A 23,894-nucleotide genomic window follows, 5' to 3' on the forward strand; every position below is an offset into this window, starting at 1 on the left:
TGTTATGTGACTCTAGTGTTGACAATACAATAATAAAAACTGCAAACATTAAGTGGCACTTGCTATGTGCCACCCATTTTCTAAGCACTTCATATATGTCAACTCGTCTTAACAATGTCCTTTGTGGTAGAGACTGTTGTCCTTGTTTTACAGATGAGAAAATGGAAGCACAGAGCAAAATGCTTGCCCGAGGCCACAGAGCTAAAAGGGAGGGTGGGCTTAGACTCCAGGCAGTCCAGCTCTTGGGTCTGGACTCCAAACCGCCATGGCTGCTGCCTCTCTAAACTGAGAAGGGATCTGCAGTCGGATTGTATGTGTGGCATCAGCAACCTCAGATCTGAGTTTTCGCTCAAAAGCTGTTCTTTGCTCAATGATTTCCTTGGTGTATTATAATCACCGAGAATGTTACTTTCTTACGGTAGAATCTTTCAGTAGGTTTTAGCCCCTTTACAGATGAAGAAATGTAGGATCAGAGTGTTAAATACTGTTCTCAAGTTTACATAGAAAGTAAGAGGCAGAATTAGGTAGGTGGTGAACCCAGCTCTGGTGACTCTGGTGTCCACACCCCTGCCTCATCCTACACTGTATCTATCGTGGGTCTGTATCTTCAGAAAGAGCCTGGCATAGTCCGGCGGGACACTCTCAATATCCTCTTTTGCATGGGACAGAGGATGTGCGAGGGCCATTCATCAGGGAAAAAGCATCACTATCATCATCATCATCACCATCAATATTGCCCAAAAATCTTGTTAAAGGTCTAAGTGGGTGCTGGGTGCTATAATCTGGAATCATTTTCAAGCCTCTGAGTCAGGGTCCTTGAAAGTGTGACTTCTTCATCACTGACCTGGAAGAAGTTAGCTGAATGAAGGGTTAAATCCTAAGACAGTTTTCTCTACCTCGTGAGCAGACTCACTGATTTCATTTACTGCCTCTCATATACCATTCATATACCGGAGCAAACATAAAAGTATGTTTTCAGAACATAAGTCAAGAGCATAGTTCCTGTAGGACTGTGGTGTCTGGGGACACTGGGATGTGCACGTGTGTGAGGCCACACATAGGCCTGGCACGGGCAAGCACACACAGCACACCACCACGTCTGTGAGGAGCAGTCCCTGGAACAAGGGTGCCCTCCGTGGAGCAGCGAGTGCATAAGGTTGTGGTCTCCGTGCCCCACACGGGCCACGTACTTCCTGTGAGGTGAGGTGGAGTCTGCCCTCTTTGCACTGAGTCCCAGTGGGGGCAGGCTTTCCGGAGGTATATCCAGGGACTGGTGACCCATGTACTGTCAGGTCTGCCAAACACATCACCTGGTCTTGGACTGGCAAGGGAGCCTGGTAGGAATACCTAAATTACAGCCCTAGGCAGAGTCCTGTGCTCTATGTGGGTCCCTGGCCAGCAGTCCTGTCGGGGACACATTCTTAGACCACAGGGCTTGCTGCCCTATGGCCAGTCAAACAAGCAGCTGGCTTTGAAGGCCTTGGGGGACTTGTTCAGGCTGCAGTTGGGAGGCTGAGGAGAGGCTTACAAGGCCCCCCCCCCTGCTCCCCTAGCCTGGCTGTGTTTGTTAACTCCACCAGTCCACCACGCTTGGGTGTTTGATGTCTCCAGAGCAGCGGGAGGAGACAGCCATGCTCTGGGGGCCTTTGAGGGAAATCTTTCAAGTCCTGCTGAGCCTGCGGTCCCACCTCAGAGCAGAATGCTGACCAGGCTGAGTTCAGAAACCCGGGAAAGGGCTGCAGGGCAAGGAAACACCTCGTGCCTTCCCTTCTAGGTGGTCTATTGGGGTGTGGACCAGGGCAAAGTGCAGTGTCTGCTACTTTCCCTCAGCACCTATTTTTACTGAGGTGACATGAGATAAGAATAGATGGCAAGGGCCCTGGCCAGTTGGCTCAGCGGTAGAGCATCAGCCTGGTGTGTGGAAGTCCTGGATTCAATTCCCAGTCAGGGCACACAGGAGAAGCTACTATCTGCTTCTCCACCTCTCTCTCTCTCTCTCTCTCTCTCTCTCTCTCTCTCTCCTTTCCTGCAGCCATGCCCTAAATGGTTTGAGCAATTTGGACCTGGGCGCTGAGAAATGCTCCATGGCCTGGCCTCAGGTGCTGAAATGGCTCGGTTTAAAGCAACAGAGCAGCGGCCCCAGATGGCAGAGCATCACCCCCTAGAGGGCTTGTTGGGTGGACCCTGGTTGGGACACATGTGGGAGTCTATCTCTCTGCTTCCCTACCTCTGTGCCTCTCACTTAATAAAAAATAAAATAAAAAGAATAGACATCAGGGAAGGCTTAAAGGAAGAGAGGGGTGTCCACAGGTGGTACTGGTACCTTTAGCAGCCACAGGCCTGAGGTTCCCACTTGCAGACTCTTCTCCACCCCCTTCTCACTCCCCACCAACTGCCTCCCTGCCTCACCACCTCCTGTACCACCCCCAAAGCAGTCTCCCCTTCTCCAGGGACAGCTCTGCTCTGTGTGTGACTGGGAAGCTGCAGGTAGACCAGAGACACTGCCCACCTTGCCCTCCCCTCAAATAAAATGTACTGGGTATGGCCCCCCGGGGGTACGGAGAAACTTCTAGAGAGCAGAAGCCTGGGTAAGATAACACTCCCACTGGGCTGGCTCTCTGGGCTTGCCTCAGGATCTCACTATGTTGTAAACCAGTGGTCCCCAACCCCCGGGCCATGGACTTGTACCGGTCCGTTGGCCATTTGGTACCAGTCCGCAGAGAAAAAATAAATAACTTAAATTATTTCCGTTTTATTTATATTTAAGTCTGAACGATGTTTTGTTTTTTAAAAATGACCGGATTTCCTCTGTTACATCCATCTAAGACTCACTCTTGACGCTTGTCTCAGTCACGTGATACATTTATCCGTCCCACCCTAAAGGCTGGTCTGTGAAAATATTTTCTGACATTAAACCGGTTCGTGGCCCAAAAAAAGTTGGGGACCACTGTTGTAAACCATGTTTGTGACCTTTCGGCCCTGGCCCGAGGGAATAATGCAAGAAATAAAGCACTGTAATAAACCAGCTCAGTGTCCCTTACAATATTAGCCAACTACACCCGCCTCTCTCTCTCTCTCTCTCTCTCTCTCTCTCTCTCTCCTAAACTCCCCATTCTGCTACAAACAAATGAACATTTCTACTAGGTTCTCACCCCACTGCCAGCTCCTTGCTCTAGTCTGTCCCTACCTGCCTGCTCCCCCTGCTCCTCACATGCTGCGGTTGAGAAAGAGCCTGTTTACAGTAAGACCTTGAAATCTGGAGCTATAAATTCTCCCAGGAGAGCCGCACTAGCTCAGTACTAATGCTCGCAGTGCCACCGAAAGGAGGCTCACCTGGTGGTGACCCATCCCCTCTTACTCCTTAAAGTTCAGTGCTCCTCCTCTGCAAACATGGGACAATGGGCAAACCAAGTTACCTGTCTCAACAGGTGCTAGTCTGGCCTGATTTTCCTACAGGGTGATGGGGAGGTCACCCTTTGGCCCACCCACTCTGGGCATTCCTTTGATTCCCCATGACTTCAGCTGTGGAAGGCTGAGCCCACCTCAGTGGCGTGAGACATCCTCACTTTACCTACTGGGTCCACTGGCTAGCGAGCAGGCATCGCTTGCATTGTCTGGGAGGGACCGGACGCTGCCTCTGAGTTTTTCTCCATCATGCAGTGGGTATTTTCCATACTAACCTTCCCTACTAAGCATGAGCCCTTGAGGGAAGAGCTTGTTTCTTATTCATCATAGAATCCCTATACCCAGCAGACTGCACAGAACATAAATATTTGGCAAACAACTCAGGCAAATGCTGACATCCTGATCACCAGGAAGTACTGATTGGGGGTGTCTTCTGTGCAGTGACTCCGCTAAGCACCAGGAGGTACAAAGATAAACTAGACTCCTTTCCCACTCTCAGGGGCTTATACTGCAGTCTGGTGACCCAGAGAAGCTGCACTGTCCAAGGGGTCAGAGGAAGGGCTGGAGCCGGATTCCCCAGTGGCTCTGCTTTGGTGACCAAAGTTTACCAAAGAGTGAACTACAGTCGTCCCCAGACCCAGATGCTCAGTCGCTCTTCTTGTATGTTCCAGAGTAGAGCCGTTAACTCACCCTATGTGATTCAATGTTCTGGTCTCAAAAGTGTGAAGAAGATTAAAAAAAAATATTGTCTTTCCTTGGAAAGAATTTCTCAACCCTTCAGCCCTGGAAACAAAGGAAGGGAAACTTGCCCCCACTGGGCTGCATCTGGAGCCACACTTGTTAGCAGTGACTGTGCTGCTTGGTTCAGGCTCCCTGTGGGTTTGAGGCCAGAGCTGCCGCCACCCTCAAGGGAAAGAAAGGCACCTGTCTGGAATTCAGTTCATCCCAACACTCCATCACTGACGACCTTATCTGTGCTGAGTGCTGTGCTGGCCACCAAAGATGGAGAAGATAATAACAGGGGTATCATCCCTCCTCTAGGACGGGGGGCTCATAGTTCAGAGACCCTGAGAGAGGGACAGCAAGCTGATCTCTTTGGGTCCCAGGGCAAGCCCAGATGATGTAAGGGGCTACTGCTTTCCCAGTGCCATTGTGTCATTGAGGGGGTTAGCAGCATCCACGGACAGTGGGAGCACTGTTGATGGTGACCTTTTCTGCATGGCTCCTTTAAGCCAGTGCTTCTGAAACTTTTCTACTGAAGTGCCATCAGTGGCGGAGAAGAGAGAATCCACAATTCTCGAGGGGCCTAGGAGTTTAGATCACTGCAAACAGGAAAGTCTTTGAAGCCCCATATTTTACCTTGAAAACACATGTAGATTTTGTATTTTCTATAATGACCTATCACTTTGCATTTATATAAAAGTACAGTTAAAATGATGTGTTCCCAAATAAATACATGCTCCAGGAAGATGTTATTTTTCCTGTGACTTCTTTTTTTTTTTTTTTGTATATTTCTGAAGCTGGAAATGGGGAGAGACAGTCAGACAGACTCCCGCATGCGCCCGACCGGGATCCACCTGGCACGCCCACCAGGGGCGAAGCTCTGCCCACCAGGGGGCGATGCTCTGCCCCTCTGGGGCATCGCTCTGCCGTGACCAGAGCCACTCTAGTGCCTGGGGCAGAGGCCAAGGAGCCATCCCCAGCGCCCAGGCCATCTTTGCTCCAATGGAGCCTTGGCTGTGGGAGGGGAAGAGAGAAACAGAGAGGAAGGGGGGGGGATGGAGAAGCAAATGGGCGCTTCTCTTATGTGCCCTGGCCGGTAATCGAACCTGGGTCCCCCGCATGGCAGGCTGAGGCTCTACCGCTGAGCCAACCGGCCAGGGCCTCCTGTGACTTCTTGTACCCCCTGCTCACTGTCCTATCTATACCCAGTTCGAGAAGTTTGCCTTTTAGGATATCAGACCCATACACAAGTACCACCTCAAAGGAGGCCTCTAACACATTTGCCTGGACCACATCCTTAATCCCAAAACACTCCTCCGGGTCTGTCCTCTGCTGCCCTGGCCACACACTCTTCTAATCTGACCCCATGAGATCATCCCTTCATGTCTGGCTGACGCTGGTTCCCCCGCAGGATTTGGATATCAGATGGCCAGTGACATTATTCCCCAAATACTTTTGGGCAGTGGCTCTAAACCTTTTGTAGCCTCCTTCTCAGGAAAGGGGGCAGGGAAGGGTAGCAGTAAGTCTGAGATCCCGAGGGGTGTTGAAAACTACTACTAAAGTAGGTACTGACTGAACTAGTTACCTAAAGGGTCCTTGGCTAAGCATGGCCCTTGCACCTATCTTGGTAGGCTGTAGCGCCACACCCACCTTGCTTTCCATGCCACCACTGCTCCTTCTGCACAAGGAAACGAGGAACCGAGGCTGCCTGCTTAGCTGATGAGGTAGAAGTTGCATGACCTGAAGTCCATAGTCGGTTTGTTATAGATTTACTATGTCAGTGGTTTATTGTATTTTAAAAGAAGTGCCACGCATTCATTGATTAATTCATGCATTTGCTTATTCATTCAACCAAGTCTTTGTAGAGGACCTACTATGCACCAGGGACTGTATGGGGCACTGGAGATACAGTGGTGAGCCGGAATACCCTGACCTGGGTCCCCTTAGAACTTCCAAGTGGGAGGCAGAACTAAAGAGATGGTCTCCAGGGAAGCCAATAAAACAAGCTCAGATGGGCCTCCGCCACTCACAGCTCCTGCTCTCGGAGGTTCTGCCTGAAAGCCTAAGCACAGACAGGAGGCCCTGAACTAAGTTGGGGGAATGGTGAATTGGCTGCAACTTCTCACAGAAAGGTGAAACAAAACAAACAAACAAAAGAACATAAAATAAAATTCTCTTCCAAGTTTCCTCTAAATGCCCAATCGCCCCTAGAGATGATGCATCAAACCCCGTGCAAATATACTCAAGAGTGAGGAAATTCATGGTTTCATTTAATCCCCACATTTGAGCTGTGACCTTAAATCACATGATTCTGCCCCACTTTGCAGATACAGACCCTGAGACCTTGGAGAGGTGAGGCAGCTCACAGAAGCCCACCTGGCCAGGGGGGACTGAGAAGGGGTTACCTCGGAGGTGGAGAAGAATGGGCCCGGCGCATGGCTCCTAGTGCTGGAAGGTGCTGGGCTGGAGGCCTCCAGTAACTCCCCAGACAGGCCCCCATGGTTCCGAGACTCTGGCCACTGCCCTTTATTTGTCCTCCCCCGACCTGCGCAGATCTGAGGGCTCTTGTGCTAAAAACTGCAGACTCTGGAACCCAGTTAAGAGCCGGAGGGGACAATGGAAACCTGCATTGGAATGTATCCAAACAACCCACAGCCCCGTTTCCTCCCCCCAAAGACTGACCAAGGACCCCTAAACCACTGACTGGAGCGTTTCTAAGAGACCTAGCATGGCTTTGGCAATTGCCTGACAAAGGATTGTCACCCTTTCCCTTTCTGCCCCTTTGGGGTATCTTCAGCTAAGGCCGTACTGCCAATTAAAGGAAAACTCTACCAAATTTGGAATAAGTTTTACAACTACTCATGTTTACAGTCACCTTCCTATGACATTACGGCCTCCAGGAGGGTCACTGAGAGAAGTCTGTGAGGTCTGCTAATCCCCTTGTGAGTGAGGAATGTGTTTATTCTCCCAAGGAGCAAAGATCCCCCATTCAAACTGACGTTGCCACATTGTGTAACCAGGAATACGAGCTGTTGCTGATGTAAACAAATGGCCAGGGCTGGACCTGCCAGCAGCCTGCTCTCCTCTTCCCAGAGGTGTTTCTTATGAATGGTTGTGCCCATTGAAGCAATTTCCTGCCCTGTAAACTTTTGTCCAGCAAACCACACCTCCCATCTGGTGCTGCCTGGCTCTAGGTTCTAAAACAATTTTCCAGGGACCAATCAGAGCCGATCAGGAGTCCGTCCTTGAGTAACAGGAAAATTACCCTCTACCTGCAGATGTAATGACGCTTAGCAAACTAGTGGCTTTGCAGTTTGTGAACATAAACATCACATGCCTTACCCCATGCGTGCCTTCTGCCCATCTGAGGTGTGGGGCCCATACCCTTGATTCTCAGGCCCTGGTTCACTCCTCAAAGGCACTGGCTGGCTAGTGTGATCCATATCCTTGACCAGGGGACCCTGCAGCCTGCAGAACATGTCTCACCGTGCCAGATCATGATTTGCAGAGCCAGCACAGGAGAAGGCCGGGCAAGGTCTCCCGAGAGCTCATTGATTTGGACACTCACTTTGCCTTTTGTGGTCCTTCAGCCTGGAATATCATCTCTACTCGGACTCCTCATCTGTCTGGCAAACTGTCATTCATTCTTCATGACACAGTTCAAGAACTTTTTGCCCACACAGGATTTCCTCCATTGTCCTACCACTCTACCTTCTAACACCTACACACTGTATAGCAATCACTTATTCATTTATCTGTCTCCCCAGCCAGTCTGGAAACTCCTTCAGGGCATATGAAATCCCTAGCACTCACTACAGTGTCTGCCTCCAGGTCAGTGTGCAAAGCAGGTTTGTTGAATGAGTGAACAAATGGGCACTTATTAGGTGTCTTAGAAGCTTTGCATTTTGAAAGCATACAAAAATAAAATACCGTCAGCCTGACCAGGCATTGTTGCGGTGGGTAGAGCGTCAATCTGGGATACTGAGGACCCAGTTTTGAAACCCTGAGGTCACTGGCTTGAGCGTGGGATCATAGACGTGACCCCATGGTCGCTGGCTTGAGCCAAAGGACACTGGCTTGAAGCCCAAAGTCACTGGCTTGACCAAGGCGTCACTGGCTCAGCTGGAGCCCCCCATCAGGGCACATGTAATAAAACAGTCAATGGACAACTAAGTTGCCATACAAAGAACTGATGCTTCTCAATACAGAGATCAAACTCAGAAACAGACAGAGTGGCTTTTTGTTGGTGGTAGTATTCCTTCTGAGTGGCAGCTCAGAAGCCAGAATGGGTTCTGAGCTGGTTTAACTAACCCTTGCACTACACTAGCCATAAGACATTATCTAGGACCTCCATTTTTATCTCTTTCCTTTCTCCTTATCCCCATTTATAAAAGGAAAATAGATAATAAACAATGACTTCTTCCCTCCTTTGAGGCATGGGAGGCCCAGAGAGTGCTGGTGGTGGTAGGTGTGCATTTGGGCAATTTTTCAGATGCAAAACTAGTGAATGCCATGACATGCATACATTCATTCATTCACTCAAGAAATGTTAACGGGCCCTGGCCGGTTGGCTCAGCGGTAGAGCGTCGGCCTAGCGTGCGGAGGACCCGGGTTCGATTCCCGGCCAGGGCACACAGGAGAAGCGCCCATTTGCTTCTCCACCCCTCCGCCGCGCTTTCCTCTCTGTCTCTCTCTTCCCCTCCCGCAGCCAAGGCTCCATTGGAGCAAAGATGGCCCGGGCGCTGGGCATGGCTCTGTGGCCTCTGCCCCAAGCGCTAGAGTGGCTCTGGTCGCAACATGGCGACGCCCAGGATGGGCAGAGCATCGTCCCCTGGTGGGCAGAGCGTCGCCCCTGGTGGGCGTGCCGGGTGGATCCCGGTTGGGCGCATGCGGGAGTCTGTCTGACTGTCTCTCCCTGTTTCCAGCTTCAGAAAAATGAAGAAAAAGAAAAAAAAAAAAAGAAATGTTAACGGAGTACCTGCTATGTTCTAGGTACCAGATGCTGGGGACAAAACAGTAAACAAAACACCAAGTCCCTGATTTTGCAGAACTTATGTCTAGTTGGTGGAATTCATTCAGTGACAGTGGGGATGAGGCCATCACGTTCTCTCACGTTGTCGTCCCAGAAGAACTGGGTGCTAATCACCAACTTTTGTGGAGCACTTTCTTATATACGAGGCAAAGGGCTTTAGGTACCTTACTTCTCATTTAATCCCACTTAGGAAACACATAAGGAAGCAGACTCAGAAAGGTTAAATAGCTTTCCCAAAACCACACAGCTAGTTAGTGGTAGAGTCAGGATTTGAACCCAGCTTTGCTTGACCCCCTCAGCTTAAGCTCTTAGACAGAGCTCTATATGGCAGCAAGAAGTATTTACTAGATGAACAAAGGGTTGGATGAATGTTTAACCCTAATGATAGCGCTGCTTGTTGTTTTGTTTCCATGATACAAACATGAGTGACATGTTTTAAGTTTTTGACTTACTGAGTCAAGCTTCTCCCAAGTGTGACTCCTGTTGAAAGTAGATTAAGAAACAAACATCTTTCTCATGACCATTCATGTCTCTTGCACAAGGCAAGGAAACCTATTTTGAAAAGTAATGATGAAATTCCCCCAACTAGACATAAGTTCTGTGAGATCAGGGACTTGGTGTTTTGTTTACTGTTTTTTCCCCGGCATCTGGTACCTAGAACATAACAGGTACTCAATTAACATTTCTTGAGTGAATTAATGAATGTATGTATTCTTTACTACCAATTGGAAAAGTGGTAGTAAAGAAATGATCACCTCAAGTTCTGTTTTCATGGTGTATGGCAAAGTCTCCATATTAGGCTGTATGATGACCCCAAAGAGATCAGGCAGGTCCTAACCCTTAGATTAGGATCTGATGTCACCTTAAAAGAAAAAAGAGTTGTGGCCCTGGCCGGTTGGCTCAGTGATAGAGTGTTGTTCTGGCGTGCAGGAGTCCCAGGTTCGATTCCCGGCCAGGGCACACAGGAGAAGCGCCCATCTGCTTCTCTACTCCTCCCCTTCTCCTTCCTCTCTGTCTCTCTCTTCCCCTCCCACAGCCAGGGCTCCACTGGAGCAAAGTTTGCCTGGGCGCTGAGGATGGCTCTGTGGCCTCTGCCTCAGGCACTAGAATGGCTCTGATTGCGGCAGAGCGATGCCCCAAGATGGGCAGAGCATCGCCCCCTGGTGGGCATGCTGGGTGGATCCCGGTCGGGCGCATGCGGGAGTCTGTCTGACTGCCTCCCCATTTCCAGCTTCGGAAAAATACAAAAAAAAAAAAAAAAAAAAAAAAAAAGAAAAGAAAAGAAAAAAGAGTCTTTGTAGGTGTGATTAAGGAAGATTATTTTAAATAATCCAGATTGCTTCTAAATGTAATCACATGTATGCTTATGAGGAGAAGGAAGAGGGAGATTTGATATGGAAGAGAAGGCAATGTGACCATGGAGTCAGGAACTGGAGTTGACGTGGCCACAGCCAGGGAGCCTGGCAGCCAGCTGAAGCTGGAGGAGGCAGGAACCTCTGGAGGAAGTGAGGGCCTGCAACACCGTGGATCTGGCCCAGTGGGACTGACTTTGGACTTCTGGCCTCTACAACTATGAGAGAATACATTTCTAGTGTTTTAAGCCAGCCAGTTTGTGGTAACTTGTTACAGTGGCCAAAGGAGAGAGTACACTCTCCTGGAGAAGGAGGCATCTCAGAGGATGTCTTCAATCACCGGAGTAGGTGGTTCAGACATGGACACACTTGTACCTTTTTAGTCTGGATGCTGAAGAAACCCTGCTTGAAAAGGCAGAGATGCCCCTATAAAAATGAGTCTACCTCCATGTGCCTGTGTTTTTTCTCTGCTTTGTTTTTCTTTCTAGTACCAATTGATACTTGGCACACTGTGTATTTGTTTAGTTATTGTTGATCCCTCCCAGCTGAACATAAGTGCCACAGACAAAGTGACATTTTAAAAACTGCTTTTCTCGGCCCTGTCCAGTTGGCTCAGTGGTAGAGCATCGGCCTGGCGTGCGGAAGTCCTAGGTTCAATTCCCGGCCAGGGCACACAGGAGAAGCACCCATCTGCTTCTCCACCCCTCCCCCTCTCCTTCCTCTCTGTCTCTCTCTTCCCCTCCCGCAGCAAAGGCTCCATTGGAGCAAAGATGGCCCGGGCGCTGGGGATGGCTCCATGGCCTCTGCCGCAGGTGCTAGAGTGGCTCTGGTCACAACAGAGCGGTGCCCCAGATGGGCAGAGTGTCGCCCCTGGTGGGCGTGCCGGGTGGATCCCGGTCGGGCGCATGCGGGAGTCTGTCTGACTGCCTCCCCGTTTCCAGCTTCAGAAAACAAACAAACAAACAAACAAACAAACAAAAAACTGCTTTTCTCCCCATGCCTGGAAGAGTATGTGGCATATAATAAGCACTCATTAAACATTTGTTGGAGGAATGATTAAATGTCATGTTACTGCCACCTGGAGAGCCCCAATATCATATCAGAGATACAGTAATAGCAGACATCACAGCATCACATACAACCAAGATGTTTTCTAAATTATCTCTTTAAAAACTACCTAAGATAGAATCTATGTTCGGGCGATCCTGTTCTTCATTTTCTACATCAGTTTCTGCTTCCTACTTTTGTCAGGCCCAAAACCTTAGAATCATCTTTGATGACCCTTTTTGTTACAATCCACATCCAAACCATCAAGGAATCCTGTTGCCTTCAAATCCTCTACCTTCAAAACAACATCCAGAATCTGACAGCCTCTCAGCACCTCCAAGCCCCTCCCTCCTCAGGTCTGGATGATGGCCATGGGCTTCCTAATGGTCTCCCAGCTCTTGTTCCCTCCCTACAACTCTGTAGCCAGAGGGATTCTATAAAATACCTGTCAGATCTTATCCCTGCCCTGCACAAAACTCTCCGATGGCTCCCCCAGCTCCCTCAGAATAAAACCCAAAGTCCTTACAACAGCTTAGAGCAGTCCTCACAAATGGTGACAAGGCCCTATGTCATTGGTCACCATGCCCCTGCACTCTGCTCACCTCTCTGACCTACCATTCTCCCTGTCACTCAGCTCCAGTTACTCTAGCCTCTTGGTGTTGCTGTCCCTGTCTCAGGGACTCCGTACCAGCTATTCCTCTGCCTGGAATACTCTTCTCTCGGGTGTCCCCTGCCTCTCTCCCTCATGAGCCTTCTTGGCCACCCTATTTCAAATGACTACCCTCACCACCAGCACTCCCTTGCCCTGCTTTATTTTTCATAGATGTTTCTATCCTCTGACATGCCACACATAGTTTATTGATTTTCTCCCCCACTAGAATGTAAGCTTCATGAGGGCCAGGTTTTTTATCTGTGTGGTTCCCTGATATATCCTCAGTGTCTAGAAAAATGATGCCTGGCACCAGCAGGTGTCAGCAAATAGTTCTTGAATAAATGATGGGAAATATTATTCTGGACTAGACGATGTTTCTAAAAGCAAAGGCATACACAGAATGTCTTACAGTCACTCAGGAAATCAGGCCTGCTTTCCACAGTATGGGATGTTTTGTTATTTAGAAAATGAGCTTTATTGTTTTATCCTTTTCATAATTAATTAGAAATATTTTAATTGGCTTATTAAGGAGGTATAAACAACAGGGCACAGGAAAGAAACCTACCTTTAGGGAACATAACAGTATGTATCTGGTGAAAAAATTAAATATGTGGAAATGACCAAGAAATATCTTGTATTTATTTGTATCATGTGATCTGGTGGCACAAACGTAGGTCTACGGGAAACCTGCTTTGACGATTCCTTCTTTTGATGTTGTCCCCTCGTGTTTGCTCGCTCTTTCCGAGTGTTTCCCTATATTCCTGCACGTAGCATTTTACGTGCACCCAGGAGAAAACGTTCATCCAGGCGTGTGTGAGGTCCTGCATACCCCAGAGGTTCATTTATAAAATACAGTCATGTTAAATCTTGGCTGACAATCTAGTACTTGCCTAGCCAGAATGACCTCTCAGAGAGAGGGAGAGGAGGAGGCTTTACAGGCATTTGGTTCAGCTAGCTGTGATTTCTCATGAATATTCAGCCTGCTTGATGGAATCGAGACATGTTTGAAGGATTAAGACATGAATATGACAAATGCCACTGTGTAGTATATTATCGGCAATCTTACTTCCTGAGCAGATTTCACTGGCATTTGTTCGAATTACTTCCACATTCAAAGAGGACACATTAGCCCTGATTTTCCTTGGGAAGATGTTCACTCTTGCCTGCCTCCTCCTGACCCACACTCTTCATGCTCCCTGAGCCCCTCCTCCATGACTCCCCTGCCACCCACCTTTAGGGGCACATGGCCAGCTTTGGTCCCCGCCTCCTGGCTCCAGGCTCTCTGTGGCCCTCACACTTATTGCAAGGTGGCCACATTCTTCCTTCTTGCCCTAAGGAGACAAAGCCTTTCCCTGTCCTCAGACCTCCCTTTCCTGACTCATCCCTGGTTTATTGCTCGATTTGCCATACACCACAGAAATGAACAAAATCATTTAACCAATTACTGGCAGTTTTCTTTGCCAAGCATTAATTTTGTGATGAGTTTATCGGGAAATATCATAAGACTTACATGAGAAGGCATCCTGGGTGAAAGAATATGAACACCAGCACTCAATGACATACCAGGCAGGCTTCTAAGCATTTAACATGTGTTAACTCATTTACTCCTCAAACAACCTTATACAGTAGGTGCTATCACTATCACACAATCATATGTAGGAGGACAATGAATAGGGCTTAGGTGGTGGAGTTGGAGATTCTAATCAAGGCATTCTGGCTCCAAAATGATTATCAGAGACCTGCCCCCAACTGGGGGCCAAGAGCTCACATTCCATGACTGTCTGCATTGTGTTTTTATCCACCTGATTTCAGCGGCTAATGCTCCGTTATCTCTGCTTTGGAGTGGGGGGGGGGGGATAATCTGCTGTTTGGCATGGAAACCTTTAACACGTTTTAAGGCAGGTTTTCATTGTTAATTTTATTTCTTATCCATGGATGTTAAAATGAAACCTGCCTTCCCTACAGCTCATCCTAGAAAATGACAGCCAGTCATGATAAAAATAGAACCATCTGTTCATTAACGTGGGCTCAGGGTAAAAAGGGAGACCCTGGAAGTGTTGGTCCAAAAGGTGCGGAGGATGGTATGGGGGTTTTAGTTGCAAATGAATCTTCAGAGTAATTCCCACCTGGACCCGTACATAGCAAGCCTCTTTGCCCCTCTTAGAGCCAGGGGAGGGAGGTCCATGTTTTATTTATTTTTCTTTTCTTCTTTTTTTTTTATTTTATATTTTTCTAAAGTGAGAAGTGGGGAAGCAGAGAGACAGACTCCCACATGTGCCCGACCAGGATCCACCCGGTATGCCCACTAGGGGGCGATGCTCTGCCCCTCTGGGGCATTGCTCCGTTGTAATAGGAGCCATTCTAGTGCCTGAGGTGGAGGCCATGGAACCATCCTCAGTGCCCCAGGACAACTTTGCTCCAATGAAGCCTTGGCTGTGGGAGGGAATAGAGAGATAGAGAGGAAGGAGAGGGGGAGGGGTGGAGAAGCAGATGGGCACTTCTCCTGTGTGCTCTGGCTGGGAATTGAACCAGGAACTTTCACGTGCCGGGCTGATGCTCTACCACTGAGCCAACCAACCAAGCCTATTTATTTTTCAATTATAGTTGATATTCAGTATTATATTAACTTCAGGTGTATAGCATAGTGGTTAGACATATAACTAAACAAGGTGACTCCACTGATAAGCCCAGTACCCACCTGGCCCCATACATAGTTATTATAATATTATTGACTATATTCCCTATGCTGTTCTATGCATTTTCATGACAGTGTAAACTACCAATTTTTACTTAATCCATTCACCTTTCCCACCCATCCCCCAACCTCCTTGTATCTGGCAACCATCAGTTTGCTATTTCTATGATTGTGTTTTATTTTATTCATTAGATTCCACATGTAAGTGAAATTATACAGCATTTGTTTTTTACTTATTTCACTTAGCATAATACTCTCTGGGTTCATCCATGTTGTTGGAAGTGTTAAGGTTTCATTATTTTTATGGCTGAGTAATATTATGTACCACATCTTTAATCATCATTGATGTACACTTAATGTTGCTTCCACATTTTGGATATTGTAAATAATGCTGCAATTAATAAGAGATGCATGTATCTTGTTTAATTTCTTCAGATAAATACCCAGAAGTGGATTGTTGGGTCATGATGTAGTTCTATTTTTAATTTTTTGAGAAACCGCCATACAGTTTTTCATAGTGGCTGCACAAATTGGTCCTTGTTTGATGTAGAAGGGAGTTGCTTACCTTTGTGGGGGCTTTCAGTTGGCAAGGTCACTTTCCACATGTTTTTGTTCACACAGGATTTGATTAGGAAAAATCCTTAAATTTTCCCCCAGTTCACCCATCCTCCCTCCCCACCACCTCCACTTCTGCCTAGATGACATCTTGGATGAATAAAACTTTCTGAATTCTCTGGGTTATCGCAACAATGCAAACTCTAAAATCTATCAAATGCAGACACTTGCTGCTCCCGAAACAACATGAGTTAGAAATGGAATTCCTACTGAGGCTGGAGCTTGAGGGGATCTTAGCCTCTTCTGACACATGATGCTTGGCATTGGCTTCAGCCATCTCAACCCAACCATTAGTTTGCTCTTGACTACCTCAGCCCAAATTACATTGTCCAGGGGAGCCAGGAACCCTGCCCCGGGCACTTAGGAGGCACGCAGTCAGTTTGCCTAGATCACTGAGAATTGCGTCTTCCACTACACTGGGATTTTGAAAAACCTGTTTGGGGCCCTGTCAGCACAATTCCCTTGCTTACATGTTGACTGGACAATACTGGGTGTTGAAGCAAGAAAGCTGAAGTAAGACCTGAGGGTAGATCTATGCTGAACCAAAGAGGCAACCAGAGGACAGGTTCATTTTCCTTCTTCCTAGTCAGCGCTGGATTATTTATGGCAGTCCCTGCTGGCAGAGTGTCCAGGCCTTTAGCTTCTGCCCTTTGGACTATTTCTATCTATGAGCATCCTCACAGAGGGGAAACCCTGGCAGTAGGGGACATCCACAAGAGCCCACTTTTCTAGTGACTGACAGCCCCACAGGAGGGAGGAAAGGCTGGAAGTAATGTTTAAGATGCGACCCACACAGCCCTGGCCGGTTGGCTCAGCAGTAGAGCGTCGGCCTAGCGTGCGGAGGACCCGGGTTCGATTCCCGGCCAGGGCACACAGGAGAAGCGCCCATTTGCTTCTCCACCCCTCCGCCGCGCTTTCCTCTCTGTCTCTCTCTTCCCCTCCCGCAGCCAAGGCTCCATTGGAGCAAAGATGGCCCGGGCGCTGGGGATGGCTCTGTGGCCTCTGCCCCAGGCGCTAGAGTGGCTCTGGTCGCAATATGGCGACACCCAGGATGGGCAGAGCAGCACCCCCTGGTGGGCAGAGCGTCGCCCCATGGTGGGCGTGCCGGGTGGATCCTGGTCGGGCGCATGCGGGAGTCTGTCTGACTGTCTCTCCCCGTTTCCAGCTTCAGAAAAATGAAAAAAAAAAAAAAAAAAAAAAAAAAAAAAAGATGCGACCCACAGGATTTCCATTCTTCCTGCTTTTTATCTATTCCTGTGAGCACAGTCACCAAGAATTGGCTCTATCTCTTTAGCCCTGTGAGTTGCAGAGAAGAAAAAGGTCTTTGCTCCTGCTCTGGTCAGATCCCTGATGGACTTGTGGAGTCTGGCTGGGAGAGTCTACTGCTCTTACCTTAGCAGTAAGGGCAGCGTAAGACATGTGGACATGCAGCAGGGAGCCCTGTGGAGTCAGTAGAAAATTCCAAGGAGGCTGGGGCCAGGGACCCTTGATAGATGGTGGCAAGGGGAGTGCCAAAGACAGAAATATGAGAGTCTGTGAAGTGATAAAATAGTTTTAATGGGAGACTTTCTGAAAGGACAACTATCTTATGCTATCAAACAGTTTCCCTGCATTGCGGTTTCTTGGGGGTGTACAGCTGAACCCCGTACCTCTACCAGAAGCTAGGATGTTACTCTGACACTATGTTTGACCCCTCCAGGGACCCAGAGGTGTGTCTTAACATCAGGGGATTGGAGTTAGCTGGCAGTCAGTCCAAAATGTACAGTGTCCCTGTGTGTGGCCAGGCTTGAGCGAGGGGCTAGGGCTTCACTTCCGACTTCAGATATTTCTCCCTAGGGGTAGGGAAAGGAGGCAGATCACTTTGAAAATTCAACTCTGACCTTTACAGAGAAAACGAATAGACAATTTCGTATTATATACACGGCAGAAGGCCGAGGAAGTGGAGGGGAAATTGCACTTAATTACAGCAGTTTATCGTTTACACCCATAGGACAAATTTACTTCTTTAAAAGAAATTTCAAGATCAGCTGGGATGGGGGAGAGGGAGGGAGTGCTGATATTTACAATGCGTTTGGCTCAGTTCAATAGCACGTGTCCTCCTCTCCGCATTTCAGTAACAGATTCAAGTTTTCACATCAGTTTGTTCGATGAAGGAGACAATGCAGACACTACGTTTCCTCTCTCCCTCTCTTGTGGTTTCTTGTCTTCCCGCTCTGGGACGGATGGGAGGACCTGCCATCGCGGGAGAGGCTTGGTGACAATACTGTAGAGAGGGGCAGGCAGCTGGGCTTTGGGCTGCGCCTCCTGAGAACGGATTGTCCAAGGTACTGGCAGGACGTCAGGTAAGCGGGGACCTCTTGCAGGTGCTTGTCAGGTCACTAGGCTTTTCCACGACAGCTGCCCGGGGAGCGGTGGTGTGGAAAATAGGGTCCTTGTTGCTGTGCACAAAGTTAGTGATGAGTGGGTATCACCAGGCTTGGAGAGGACACTGAAGAGAGAAAGGAGAGAGAGCTCAGCTGGGCGTCATCGGCAGGGACATGGGCCATTAGTCTGGCTTCTCTAAGGGAGCTGAGACCCGACTCACCCAGCGAAGCTGGGAGCGGAGGGCTGGGCCCAAGTGCCTGCCCGGGCTGTGGTGTTGGTCCTCAAGTACACTTCCTCTGGCCAGACCTGCCGCCCGGCCCAGCCACTTCAGAAGGGAGATTTGAGTTGCTGCAGACCTTGAAATCATTATAACTGGCTGACCTTTGACCTGAACTTGAGCTCCTCTTTCTGGGAGATCGGTATTTATGAAGTGCTCGGTGTGGGTGCACAGCAGTTGGCTGAGGAGCTCTTACCTCTCGTGGATGTAAGGCCTCTAAGACCACTGGTTCCCAAACTTTAAGGGACCTCTGAGTACCAGAGAGCCTGTTAAAATGGAGATTCTGTCAGTGGGCCTGGGGTGGACCTAAGAATTTGCATTTCTAATCAGCTCCCAGGTTGTGCTGCTGCTGATCTACTTTGAGCAACAAGGCCATAAAGCGTATGAGCAAACCAGCACCTGCACCAATGATTCATCGGGGAGGAGTGAGGGAAGCTGCACAGTGCTTTCTACAGTTTGTTACTATTAGGACAAGAAACTTGGAGCGGGAAAGATATCCAGGGGCTGAAGGCCTCTGATGGCAAATGTCCAGTGGGCTGGGGAGGAGGAGAGAGAGCCGGAATGGATGGGAAAGGCCTCGGAGAGGAGCCATACTCCCATTGCAGGCAGACCCCATTCCAGACCTGGGCCTCATTCGTTCAATGGTCGTGGGACATCATTCCTCAACTTTTCCTTCCAAGGAGTCTCTCTTTTGTTTCACTCTGTCTCCTCCTTCCCTTTCACTTTGTTGGCATCTCAGGGGAAGGTTCTGCTTTTTGGCTTAGCGGCTTATTCTCTCAAGACTTCCGCTCAAACACATGCACACACACGTGCACACACACCCATGCACACAGATGCACCTACCACTACTAGAACAAGCCTGCTATCCCATTACCATTTCGTTAATCAGTACTTCCAACCGTAACCCTACTGAGGTTGCCACTACATCCATTTAACAGTTAGGAAAACAGGACTCAAGGAGAGTCAGTGAATGGTCCTAGATTTCAGAATCATGAGAGTGTGGAGCCCTATTCAGACCCATTCTGGGTGCCCTCCCAGCACGTGCTCTTTCTATGATGCTCTGAGGTTTGCAGCCTTCTACTCGCTTTGAGTCAGGTGTTGTCTCTGTGCCTCAGTTTCTTCGCCTATAAAATGGAGGTTGTCAAGGGACTGGATGAGCCGATACACAGGACGTACTCAGGGCGGCGCTCGCCATAACTCCTCTCATTCAGACTGCCACACAGGGGCCAGCCAGCGGCTCTGAGCGCCCTTCAGAGTGGGACGGAGCTGTACACCCACGTGCAGAGGCAGGCTTCTGACCCTTGCACATTCCTGAGGCCCTGCTCAGGGGCCTCTGATACCCTTTGCCTCCTCTTCCTCCCTTCACCCACCCCCACTCTCGAGTCTCTTTACTCCCCACTATCAGCCTTTTCCCAATTTTCAGATTTCAGGTTGGAGGAGAGAAAAAAATGGCTTGTGACCTTGCAGGTTTCAATAGAAAAGCAAACAAGAGGGCAGATAAGCAGACGCCAGCAGGATTCTATGACCTGTCATTAGGGATGGGCTTCCCAGCTATCAAATGTTTGCTCACATAATAAAATGGTGGCAGGGCCCTAAATGTTGTCAAAGGAACTGGAGTTATTTGCCCCCTTCAGAGTCTAAACACAAACATCCGATAAGGAGGACACTGGGGTCCCTTAGAACCAAGGCCCAGCACACGCAGCCCCATGGGGGGGCCTTGACCAGAGGATCTCCGAGTGACTACAGAGCCCTCTGACCGACAGAAAGGTGTGGTGTCTGTGGAGATTGTTAAGGATGTCCTCATTCTAAGAGAATTTGCCACATAATGGTGATAGCTAACACTCGCTGAGGTCCCACTGTGTGCCGGGCACCATGCTAAGGGCTTTACCGGCCATCACTGCACTGAGTTCTTGCATCAACCCTTTGCGGCAGGTAATTGTCATTCATTCACTTAGCACATTCAGTGCTTTCTACATGCTGAGCACTTTTTTAGGCACTGGGAATGAACAAGACCTGTTCACATCCTCACATAATTCTAGGGAGGGCTTTAAACAACAAACAGGTAAACAAACAAGCAAATATTCATACATACGTATAAAACGTTAGGTGGAGATGAATACTCTGTAGAAAACTAAGCATGGCGGGAGGTTAGGGTGACTTGAGAGAAAAGAGAATAGTTTAGGGAGGGGGATCAAGAGGGGCCCCGCTGAGTTGGTGGCATGTGAGCTGAATGAAAGGAGGGAACAGATGTGGAAAGGGGCACATCAAGGAGTGTTCCTGGCGGAAGATACCGCCAATGCAGAGCCCTGCAGTGGGATCACTTCGGCTCTGCTTCAGCTGAGGTCAAGGGAAAAGGGGGAGAGGATGGAGGAGAACACTCCGGGCCGGCAGGGGTCTGCTCACAAATGGAAAGTCTCCGTCCGTTTGGTTGCAATGGGAAGACATTGGCAAGTTCTGACAGGGGACTAACATGATTGATTTCCCTTTTTCAGAGAGAATTCTGGCTGCTGTGTGGTGAAGAGACCGTTCCCACCACAGTGCGGAGACTGAAAGTGGGAGTTGAGAAGCCACTGCAGGAGGTCAGTGAGAGATGGGGGGCTGGGCTGATGGGGTGGGGAGAAGTAGTTCGAGTTAGGATGCATTTTGGAGGATCCCCAGCAGAACGCATTGATGGACTGAATGTGGGGTACAGACAGAAGAATCAAGGAGACACTGAGGTATGTCACCTGAACAGCTGGTTCCAGTTTTGGAAATGGAGAAGCCCAAGGAAGAAGCAGTTTGGGTAGGGAGAAATAGGGGCAGAAGGATGAGTTCTTACTTTAGGCAGGTTCAATTGACAGGCCTGTCAGATAGCTAAAGCATGCATAAGTATAAGCCACAGTCGCACTGGTTTGTGAATGGGCACTCAGGGGGAGGTGTGCACTGGAGAGAGAATTATGGAACTCATCAGTGTGTACACTTGACCCAGAGCCATGGGAGTCTTAGAGCTCACCCTGGAGTGAGCTAAGAAGAGAATGGGCCTCCGGGCCCTCCAAGTAAATATGGGGAAGAGGGGTTGCCGGCTAAGGAACTGAGAGTACCAGAGGAGGAGAGCCAGGAACGGGTAATGTCCCAAAATCCAAGTGAAAGACAAAGGAGTGGTCATCTGTGTCAGAGTCAGAGACCGAAAAGTGACTATTGAGAAAGAGGATGTGCCGCATATATACAATGGAATATTATTGGCCATAAAAAAGAATGGAATCTTACCATTTGCCACAACATGTTATTATGCTTAAGTGAAATAAGTCAGAGAAAATAAAATACCATTTAATTTCACTTACATGTGAAATCATAAAATCTAAAGAACAAAGTAAATGAACAAACAAACTCAGATAGATATAAAGAACAAACTGATGGTTGTTGGGGGGGGATTGGGGGACTGGATGGAAATGGTGAAGGGATTAACATTACACATTGGCAATTAGAAACTAGACCTGGGGATGTAAAGTACAGCACAGGGAATATAATCAATACTACTATAATAACTACGTATGGTACCAACGTGGGTACTAGATTGATCAAGGGGGTCACTTCGTAATTATATAAATGTCCAACCGCTATGCTGTGCACCTGAAACTAATACAAAATAAAAGCGAATGTCAAGTATAACTGAAAACAATAAATAAAACAGAAGAGTGACCATGGATTTGGCAACATGGAGGTATCAGTGCAGTGGATGAGGGAGGTTTCAGTGGAGTGGGAAAACAAAAGCCAGTCTGGAGTCTTCTCAAGAGAGAATTGGGGGTGAGGGTGTGGAGACAGTGAGTATAGATAACTTACTTCTATTATTATGAACTTAAGCTAGCTGAATTATAGCTCTGGTAATTAAAACAAATGATTATAATTCCAGTTTTACAGATGAGGGAACTGACGTCTAGAGATTCTAAGTAACAGGCCCAGGGTTTTACAACACAAGAGCTTGTGCTTTTCACCACAAGGAGGATCACCTCCTCCTATCTTCTGAGTATGACAAGGAGGAAATAAATGCCCTTTGCTATTTCAAATCCCTTCCTAAGCTCAAGAGACACTCAGGGCTGTCATTGGGGAAGCCAAGTCTGACCCAGCTGCCTTGGACTGGGGGTTTCAGGTCAAGCACGGAGCTAAATGTTTTACAAGACTTACGGCATCTAGTTCTTTCAATGGTCCCATGAAAGAGGAGTCATCATCTTCACATTATAGGTAAGGAAACTGAAGCTCAGAGAGGCTAAGATTTTCCCCTGACGTCACACAGGTAGAGAGTAGTCAAAGTTGGAGCCTGGATCCGCCTAACTTCCAAGTCAGCATTCTTAAACATCAGACCTTGCGGCCTCCGCGCCAGTGGCGAAGGCTGGGTGGGTGGGGAACGCTGAAGAAGTGTATGCTGAGGCTTCCCACCACTTCCTTGCCAGCACCCCGCACTAGTGACTGCTCTGAGGACCCTCTCGACCTCTCTATAAACTAGGCAGTGGAGCAGTGGGTAGAGAAGTTGTGGAAACAGGAGTCGGCTCACAGCCTGCCCACACGTGCTCTAACCGAGGTCGGTGCTTGCTGTGGTCTTGTTTCCAGGCAGGCAAGGTACTGTTTTTCAGGAGCTCAGGCACAGACCTGCTCAGACAGTAACTCGCCAGAACCCAAGAGTTGAGGAGGAGGAGGGGGCATAGGCTCTGGAAAGGGCAGCTGGCAGAAACTGCAGAAGGAGTCCCAGTGAGAACGCCCTAGCCCCGAGTTCCTGAACCGTGATCCACAAGGCCCTGGGCATGTCTATCTGGACAAGAGGAAATACTGGGACCGGACAGATACAAGTTCAAATTCTGATGTCAGCCTTATATACCTGCACAGACTTGGGTCATTTTTCTGAGAGCTTAGAAACAGAAATTAGAAGGTGAGTGTTGTTGAGCAGATGCAGAATGAGAAGACCAAAGTCTGGAAGTCCAGGTCCAGATTTATCACCTGTGTGAACTTGGCCAGACCCCTCCCCATCTTTGAACCCCAGTTGTTTTGCTTATGTAAATGAGGCATAAAAATATCTACCTTGCAGGAAGGGTGAGAGGCTTACCCAGGAAAGGTGAGACGGAAAGGCACCTGCAGGCCTGCTTGGCAAATGGGAGGCACTCAAAAATGTTAGCTCTGAATTCACTCATTTATTCATTCACTCATCCATTATTTACTGAATATCCCCTATAGCCCAAGCACTTAGCTAGGCACAAAGGGCTTGGGAGCTTTGAGAGGCCCCTGAACTGCATCTATTTCTCCTGGGAGGAGGGTGAGAAGGCATCTGTGTGTCCATGGAAGAATGGGAAGCAAGGATGTGGAGCCCAGGCCCAAGAGGTGGGTCTTGCTTGAGAGATGGTCCTGATCCTGAGAAACTTTACTGCCAGGACCCTCTCTGAGCGTGTGAAGACCAAGCAATGAGTTGAACACTGAAAGAGTGGATGGAAGGTACCTCCTAAAGCAGTGGTTTTCACCTGCCGGTCTGCCAGAAATATCTTGCTGGCTCGTGAAATTTCTGGCAGACCGGCACCGGTCCATGGACCGGCAGTTGAAAACCACTGTCCTAAAAAAGAAACAGGGAGGGAGATACCACTTTGAGAACTGGACCATTCACCAGCCATTCTCTTGGGTATTCTGTGAGATGAGGGTACGATTTTCCCCCATAAGACATGAAGAAACTGTCCCACAGCAATGAGTTAACTGCCTATAGTCATGTAGCAAGG

General features: G+C 48.6%; 1 protein-coding gene and 1 pseudogene across 4 annotated transcripts in view; one reads left to right on the forward strand and one right to left on the reverse strand.

Annotated features, from left to right (window-relative positions):
* The window catches only part of LOC136391537 (C-C motif chemokine 4-like), a 151,560-nt pseudogene extending 129,347 nt beyond the window's left edge, over positions 1-22,213 (forward strand).
* Positions 16,735-23,894, reverse strand: part of HNF1B (HNF1 homeobox B) — a 57,603-nt gene continuing 50,443 nt past the window's right edge. For all 4 annotated transcript variants that reach the window (XM_066363258.1, XM_066363257.1, XM_066363256.1 and 1 more), the window contains exon 9: positions 16,735-18,009. In XM_066363258.1, the coding sequence (XP_066219355.1) occupies positions 17,989-18,009 (21 nt within the window). In that variant the 3' untranslated portion in view covers positions 16,735-17,988. The remainder of the gene's footprint in view (positions 18,010-23,894) is intronic.

Source organism: Saccopteryx leptura, chromosome 2 (genome assembly GCF_036850995.1).
Source record: "Saccopteryx leptura isolate mSacLep1 chromosome 2, mSacLep1_pri_phased_curated, whole genome shotgun sequence".
In the NCBI taxonomy this organism is placed as follows: domain Eukaryota; kingdom Metazoa; phylum Chordata; class Mammalia; order Chiroptera; family Emballonuridae; genus Saccopteryx; species Saccopteryx leptura.